At 32.2% G+C, this 8,920-nt stretch overlaps 1 protein-coding gene across 1 annotated transcript; it reads right to left on the bottom strand.

The window, feature by feature from the left end:
• Positions 1 to 24: 24 nt before the first annotated feature.
• Positions 25 to 4,293, bottom strand: LOC115441506 (phosphatidylinositol N-acetylglucosaminyltransferase subunit Q). Its single transcript, XM_030166317.2, has 7 exons — positions 3,569 to 4,293; positions 3,367 to 3,492; positions 2,567 to 2,702; positions 2,144 to 2,288; positions 1,363 to 1,555; positions 934 to 1,048; positions 25 to 228 (listed from the first exon to the last, which is right to left on the bottom strand). The coding sequence occupies exons 1-7, from the start codon at positions 4,121 to 4,123 to the stop codon at positions 50 to 52; spliced, it is 1,449 nt and encodes a 482-aa protein (XP_030022177.2). The 5' UTR covers positions 4,124 to 4,293; the 3' UTR covers positions 25 to 49.
• Between the last annotated feature and the right edge of the window lie 4,627 nt (positions 4,294 to 8,920).

The raw sequence follows: 8,920 nt of genomic DNA, 5'->3' as shown, positions 1-8,920 counted from the left end.
ATATTAAAAACATGTCAAACAATATTCTGTGTTTTTTTTTTGTTTATTTTTATATTATTTGTTTACCGACGAGAACATTTGATATTAAGTTTGCCCATTCGACTCGTGTTGGCACTTCTACTGGAGGCTTGTAACTCGTGATCAGCGAGCCCAAAGATATGCTAAATAATTTTATTTTTAATATCAGAGAAGCTTCTTCTTTGTGTAATATTTCTATTAGAATATTTCCTGAAAATGAAAATACAAAGTAAATATTCACGTTGATTTTAATAGTAATATTAATTGTAGTATAATGTTTCTAACAAAGATTTCATTTTATTCAATAAAGATACCAACGGTAATGATTAGCTGGTAAATTCTCATCTTGATAGTCATCGAAGTCAGAGCCTTATAGAATTCGCGATAAGCAATAATGTTTCAAATGCTCAGAACTGAATTATTATTTTACTCACTGACTACTACTTTATTGAATATATAGTATTCGTCAATCTTTTCATGGATAGTAATGGTAAACACGATCGGTGTGACAGGGGGCAGTTATTAACACGTTAACTGCGGGACTAAATGCACAATTCATTAGTACATTCCACCCCACGTGAGCACGTGGCGCATCCGAATGGCAGTGGAACCACACGCCTAGCGTGTGAAAATGGGCGCTAAAATGCAGTCCAGATAATGCGTGAGTGCGTTTCGGCTACACAAAAAATGAGGCATCTGTTGACAGTTGACTGAGTATCGCAGTCGTCGAATTTTTTTTAAAACACACCTATCGAGTTGTGACGCACCTCACACGCATAAATTCAAAATGTCTGGGCCGCAGTTAACGTATTAAAAACATATTGGAACTGTCAAGTTAACAAAGTTACAACTGGACAAAAACATGAATAATAATATAATATGGTAAGCCGAAGTACTTAATTAAATTATACTAACCCGCTATTTTAGGACTCTGCATTACCCAGAGTGACGTCACGTAAATAGGTAACGTTTGGACCACATATATCAACTTGGCCAATACATGCTGCACCATGAGTGAAAGCACTCTAAACTGAAATAAATAAAAGATAATTCGTTTCAAATTTTAACTCATAAAACAAGTGAACAGAACTTCCATTCTATTAGAACATGGTTGCTTATTTTAGAAGCACGTTATAGATTTTGTTCATCATTTGAATGACGACGAATGACAAATCTAAGTAGAATACTGAAAGAAATTAAATATTAACACCAAATTGATACCTGGTTATTTCTAAGAATGAGAGCTTTGATACAAGGATAGGCAATGCAATAACTTTGACAAGCGTTCTATTTACCTAAAATTATACATAAACCCTAATAAAAACTATTGATATATAATCTTACCATAGTAAACACAATATAGTAGAGTGCTGTTGTAGGCAACAACAATAACAAAATGGTAAATGCAACTGTTCCTACAAACAGTTCTTGATTAGTATATTCACACGAATCAATGCCACCTCTCAAAGGATTGTATTTCCGTCCAACGAATAATCTCATTAATGCAATCAAACCACTTATTTGCATGTTAAATAGTCTGAAACAAAATGAACCGAATAATTATATCGTAGTTTTTTTTAGGTAGGTACCTGTCTATGGAAATCTTTTTACTTTTTACTAATAAGTATTATGAATGCAATGCATTTCCATCGTTAGATTACATTTGTATTAGTTTTATATATTGTAATATCCGGGATGTACGGCAGTATGGAAGGTAAGCCTCATGCTGCTGTTGACATCCGTCGGTGTACGACGTCTTTTGATCCCATCACCCCCCACAACAGCAAACGAGCCGAATCAGGCAGCACCGCGTTGTGGCTGTTGCAAACAACAGCTTAGAATTCAGATACTTGTTAATCCGCCGAAGATGGCAGCCGCGGAGTTTTAGTTGATATGCCGTGCGTAGGGTGTATATAGTACATAGCGGTAGGAACTCAGGTTGGCGGTGGTCCACCCAACATATCCCTACGAAGCCTGGGGCGGTAGCGAGACTCTTTGTCCGCGAAACCAAAAAGAACAGGTAACAAAACATGTAAAATTAATCTAGTTTATATCCAACAAATGATACTTGCTAGGTTTTTGTAGTGGCGTTGTGGCAAATGAATCTTTGCTAGGTGTTGCTTACCTGGCTGCATATACGTAGATACAATAAGAATGAAATGTTGCAATACATATCAAATCTGATATAACTGCCGTTTGAAAAGTAATACCTAAATAGCCCATGTACCGATAAACATGTATTATTGTATCCAGTTTTTCGCCCGAAACATCTGAAACGTAAATATTGATGGAATTTTTACTTTTTTGTGTCATGCATTTTGCGCGACCTTTCCATTTAGTTCATATACCCAGTTGCTAGTGTAATTTTTAACCAGAGTTGGATTTGTTATAAGTCGCCGCATAAGAGCGTCAGCAGTCTAAGGGGCAGCATAGTTGTAATCTGTTTTTTTTTTAGCAAATTAAGCACCTGGCACTGGACATAACGGGTGACACAAACTAAATTGCCTACACAAAAACTATATACAATACATAACAGGTAAATATTTACCTAGGAACAACCACCATAGTTGAACATGATAGGAAAAATATCTCCCTAACATATTGTTAAATGCATTGTTTAGTTTCAATCCAACAGGAGCACCCATGAGCCATCTCAATAAAGAGTAAAGGGAATTTATAAGTTTCTGAAAAAAAAAATGACACATTTAGACTGCCTTTATTTAAAAATTCAGTTTTTTTTATTATAATGTAACTTTATTAATATTAAATATTACCACTGATGTAATAAGAGCGAACTACATATCAATTATAACATAAATTGTTATTGGATCTCAAATAATTTGGTCCATGGATAGGTGTTATGAATGGCAAAGTTCAAATTTGTTCCCATTATCCATGACAACTCTATGGTATCACGTAGCCTAGTTTAGTGAACATCTAATTAGAATCACAAACTATTTCTATCACTGTTAAGTGGGAATTTATAATTTATACCAAAAAAATATTTAAAAAAAAGTTATTTCAGTAAAATTTTGATGGATTTTACATTATCAGAGAAAAATGTCACATTATTGAAACACCCTCCCTTCCCCACCATAACCACACCTAAAGCTATGTTATACTGTAAATGAATGGAAAAGATTGAAGATCATAAAGATTTTATCCACAGAAGAATGGATATAACTTTTACCAATGCAATCCTAAAAACAAGTTTTAAAAAAACTGTGATGGATCAAATTTACCTTGTTTTTGCTATAAAAAACACATTGGTTTCACAAAATCACAATGCATTATTTAAAATTATTTTCTTCTACAGTCGAAAGGAATTCTTGAAAGACATCCAATTACCTCTAATACTCCCATAAGTGCAGAGTTTATGTCTCTTTTATCTTGAGACAATAACTGTAGAGCAACATATCCAAGTATTATATCCATTATAATTGCTAAAATAAGATTGCCCTGCTTAATTGAGACCTAAAAAAATATATTTTGTCAGTTATAGTTTTCTTAGTATTTTTTTACTGTTTCAATATTACTGTAAAACACTTACTTTTTTATCCCTTCTAATAAAGTAATCACAAAGCCATCTTGCTAAATTTAAATAATTTAATATATGCTGTAGAAACATTGATGAAGTTAACCAATACGGTGTAGTTAAATTTGATATGTAAGGGCTGGTTTCATTAGTACGCCCATTTTCGTTTTGTATTAAAATTTGTAGATCTAAGAAGTCACTATCATCAAGTTTGATTTGCGATTTTTTCATAACATCATAATCATATAACATAAAGACCAAGTTATTTGTATTTATACGTTTTCCATTTATCACTAATTTGTTTATTCGATGAGGATAACACTGGTCTAATACGAGTAAGTTGGACATATGCATTAGTTTGTTCGACACATTACTACTACAGTAACCACAAATGCTATTTTTTGTTTTTTCATTCAGATCGAATAGTAAGTTCGTGCTTGTTGAGTACTTAGTGATAAAAACAGTAATTGCATGCTCCGAATTGTTTACAACACCTTTGAAGTAAAATTCTTGACATTCTTTTGGCACAATAGGAAATAATATTTTTATAGAGTTAGATATTAGTGCCATATTGTGTTAGTTCATCCTTTGTATATATATCTATCCACTAAAACATAGTATTTTTATTAAATTTATTTTTATCAGCACAACCCGTACTCAGATTTACTCGACAGAAGACAAAAGACAATTTTTTTTTTTTTTCCTTCGTCCTAAGAGGACAGGCTATAGTCTTACGACCATACTGCCTAGTCAGACAAATGACAATACCGTTTTATTATGACATTTGCCAATTCCCATAGACTAAAGTAAGGCAATGGAACTAAAAACAGAAACTCTTGAAATTTTTTCGGTGACTTCTTATGCAAACCTGACGCTATCTATCAGAAATACACATAAATTACTATCAGGTTTGGATGTTTGGCACCGAGATGTTCTGGATTGACATATAGGCTACTTTTGATTCTGGTATAATATTTCTTTGGCAAATAGTTTTTTTTTTTTTTTTTACTTATATATATATATATATATGAGGCGGATTGGTACCGTGATTTTTGGGATTTTGTAGCGGGAAGCGTTTTTAACGCGAGCAACACCTAATTGAGAATATTAATTATGTGGGTAGTGGGTACCAGTACCTACCTACTAGTTGTACGCTATATATTTATTTATTTATTTATTGAATAACACACCAGTGACACATGCATCTAGAAATCACAAATAATAAATAATAAAACTAATTCTGATACATATGACTATTAAAGGTATGCACAGCATTCTCACACAAATAACATCTAGATAGAATTACAAATTAAAATTAGAATTACAAATTAAAATTACAAAATAAAAATAAAACCAGAAAATACTATAACAAACATAACAGAGCCTCGTTTCGGGATTAAAGTGAGTGGATACAAAACAAAAACAAAATTTGAAAATAGTAACAATAAAAATTAAATTATAGTAACTATGAATTACAATAAAAATGTCTCAAAAAGTAAAAATAAAAAAAAATCAATATTCAAGATTAAAAAAAAAGATTAACATTAAATTATAAACTCTAATCTACTTCGTCAAGCAAATGTATCAGCGCTTCCCTTCTGAACTTGGATAGTGATGAACTGAATATGTCCAGATCCGGATATTTAGTGTTTAGAGCATTATACTCACTGCACATTCTTACAATGGGCGAATTAAATCCAATATTAGTACGGACGTGTGGTATATAAAATGTTCTTGTAATAGGTTGTCTAGGTAATTTACGTGGAACATTTAGGCTGATTTTATTAAGTATGTCACTGTTGTTGCTCATGTTATTTAATAATTTATAAAGGAACATTATGTCATTGATTTTACGGCGATCAGTTAATGTGTTCATTTTAAAAAGCTAAACGTGATTTATAACAGCTTGCGATGACTAATTCCGAAGAATGGAATGCCAAGTATCTTGTAAAGGCTCGTTGAATATTTTCTACACGCTGAGATACTGTACTATAATAAGGATTCCAAATAACACTACCATATTCCAACTGACTACGCACAATCGCATTATATATGACGATTTTAGTTTTTAGGTTTTTGAAGACGTGATGCACCACAATACAACCACTCCAGTGGGGTACTATATATATTATGAGTCCTTTGGTCACACAAACGATTTTCGGGCATTATAGGAAAAAAGTCATGGTGCGTGCATTCTACAGACTTTGTACTTAGGTATACTTACATTTGTAACAGATGAAGTCCTCCTCTGTACCGTATTTAACACGAGTAAAATGCTTAAATTAGTATCAAATTAGTATCCAGTCGATAGTAGATACCTATACCGGTACTATACTTATTACTTATTAGATTATAATGGATTACTTATGTAAACGCTAATCATTATAATATAGGTACTAGGTACTTGTTGATGTTTTCCGAATTCCGGTATCTGTTCCGTTTACTTATTTTTTCTACAGGTTTACTTTTTTGATAAATGCTGGATGCTGTCACAACGTATTTAAGGTTAAGTTTTAGTAATTAAGATCCTTTTGTTGCACCAGCCTTTAAATCTATAATCTAAATTATATTGACCGAGATCTATGTCAAAATATGAATGGAAAACAATAATATTATGTTTGTAAATGTAGGCGTATGCACGCTGCACACTGTTTCATAGTTTTTATAAATTTTTTAGTATTATTGTTTTTTTTCGTAAATTTTTAGTTGTTGTTAAATACTTTTATGTGGATTTTCTCCACACTCTTACGGTGATGTGCGTGTATTAGCTTATATAATTAATCAGACTTTGTATAGAAAAGACTTATTCAAAAAAAAAATATTGAATAATAATATTATATAATATTATAAAAGAATGGACAATTGATGACAAAAAATAAAGCCCGGAGTTTCTTTCTGCCTTTCTTCTTCGGTTAGTCATCGCTTAGGTAGTTAGTGAAAGGCTGGTAGGTTAGCTAGGTTAGGGCTTTTATTGTCCTCACCGGTGAGGATCGCGACGCATTTCTCCCTTATTGCCTATTTAAAAATACATATATACATCATTTAATTTCTTCTTCCCTGCCAGCCCGAGCTGGCTTCTTTGTTTACTAAGTATATTTTTCATTTATTTTATTTTCAATATAAATTGTCTTTGTTTATATAAGCTAATTTAATTAAGTAATAATTAAATATTCTCATGTACCTTGACTTATCATAAGTGCAACTATGATCGCCTACGTGATGAATAAAGCATTTTAATTTTAATTTTATTTTAAAAAAATAACAAGGTAAGGTCAGGTGGGGCAAGTGCGCCGACGGGGTAAGTGCACCTACTCTAAAAAAATCGAGAACTATTGATGTTATACAATTACCGCAATCTTACATCTATGCTACTAACTGAAATACAGTTCCACTAAAAAACAGAAATGGCTCTGTTCATTTTAATACGATTTATTTGCCATTTTATTTTAAGTGTCATTTAGACCTGTAAACCGAGATGACCCCGTGGAAGATAATATCAAATATTTCAAGATATTTAACATATTTCTGTAAACCAGTAAGGTGAATAGATAGTTTAAACCTTTATTTTAACTTCCCGCTTGAATTTTATTTATATATACTAAAATAAAGGATTTTTAGCAATGCGAAAAAATGTACCTAAAATTGTCGAGTAGGGCAAGTGCGCCACAGTTAATAGTCGTATGGCGCACTTGCCCCTGATCCATATATAACCAACATTTTTGAGAATAAGTTTTACTAATATGAATTATTATTATTAAAATGTTATACTTAACAGCAGAATTTTTTGTACTCAAGGTATTTTGTTTTAAGCCGACTTAAATAAAAGGGCGTATTAGTTAGTTCGTTTTACAAAAGAAAAACTGAAATACCTTGGTCTAGGAGCAACTTTTATGCGAATAGGGTTGCAACTGTTCGATCAGACACGTTATCTGAATATAATGCAGCTAAAACATATCAAATGTCATAAGGCCAAATTCTAAGTAATTGAGTTATAACGCATTCAAAATTGCTAATACCTACATTTTTGTATGTTTTTAGTTTTTAGAAATAAAATGGATTTTATATTAGGGCTACCATTTTTTATTCCAACATATCCGCACACAAAACTAACATAGCAAAAAAATATATATAAAAAAAAATCTAAAATGTTTTCAAGCCCTGATTTACATATATATGGCGCACTTACCCCGAATTTGATTTGACAGCCATAGTTTGTTATAGTATTGAGTGATTAAAAATTATCCAAGAGCAATGCGAGTAAAACTTATTTCTCTTACGGACTAAAGTGAGTGTTTTCTTTATAATGTTTCATATTGGCGTTTTTTTACACAGGCGCACTTACCCCATTTCCGGAGGCAAGTGCGCCTACTACAATTTTTTACTTTGAGCAAAATATTATTCATTTATGGTCGGATTTCCTTGAATGGCTATAGGTTGTTAACACAAAATACCAAATATTCTTAAATTAATAAAATTAAATTCTTAAGTCAGCACAAAAAGAAATTATTTGCATTGAATCCAGCTATGAAAATTTTATGGCGCACTTCCCCCGACTGACCTTACATATTTCGAACAATAGTTTTTGAGTATTGTAGAATTGACTACCAACAGAAAGCTATTTAACCACATGAGTAGAATATAGACTTTATCGACTTATATGCTATGTCTGGCAATGGACTGTTGCTTAGATAGGTTTTTACTGCGCGTAGATGCAGTGCTTGCGTGGGCATTTAAATCTAATAGAAAAAATTGCAATCTACCATTTTCACTAAAACTGTTAATTTTTGTTTAAAATTGTTCTATGTTATTACGTCGTCAATGATCTATATACAAAAAAAAAATATAAAAATAAAAAAATTAAAGCACAATCCATCAGCGCCTACTGGTAACTAGAAAAAAATACTCTATTCGCTTTTGTAATAGACACTTAAAGTAAACCTAGGTATGTAGGTATACCAACCAACTAGTTTCATCGTCAAATGCAATTGATCACACGATGTCGCAAGAGCTGATACAGCGTTGATGCCGCTGCGAAATTACCGATCGTGCGCGGATATTAAATGTTTCATGTAAGTACCTATATTACCTACGACCCTTACCAATTGCTTGCATTTGAGCATATCAAAATAACTTCTGAATGCATTAAGAGTATGAATCGATACTTCACTGTCTAATGTGCAAGCTATGCGGTTTATCTAGAACAGTCGTACGTTCGTATCCCGTCCTTGTGATATAAAATAGGGGTAACCCAAACCGGTTTGGGTAGGTTAAACCAGGCGAACAACCTTTTTACCCATGCTTCAGTAAGGAAAATGCAGTTTTTCTCGAAACCATAAACATGAAAACATGTTTTTAAATTGAATTTTA

The sequence above is a fragment of the Manduca sexta genome, unplaced genomic scaffold (assembly GCF_014839805.1).
Source record: "Manduca sexta isolate Smith_Timp_Sample1 unplaced genomic scaffold, JHU_Msex_v1.0 HiC_scaffold_57, whole genome shotgun sequence".
Classification (NCBI taxonomy): domain Eukaryota; kingdom Metazoa; phylum Arthropoda; class Insecta; order Lepidoptera; family Sphingidae; genus Manduca; species Manduca sexta.
Note: the sequence above shows the minus strand (reverse complement) of the source record. Positions and strands in the feature narration are given on the sequence as shown.

Coding starts and splice junctions, on each gene's coding strand:
- LOC115441506 (XM_030166317.2), bottom strand. CDS start 4,123: ATGGCACTAATATCTAACTCTATAAAAATATTATTTCCTATTGTGCCA. Junction 1,556..2,143: donor ATCTACGTATATGCAGCCAG/GTAAGCAACACC, acceptor ATTTTGTTTCAG/ACTATTTAACATGCAAATAA. Junction 1,049..1,362: donor ACTATATTGTGTTTACTATG/GTAAGATTATAT, acceptor TATTTATTTCAG/TTTAGAGTGCTTTCACTCAT.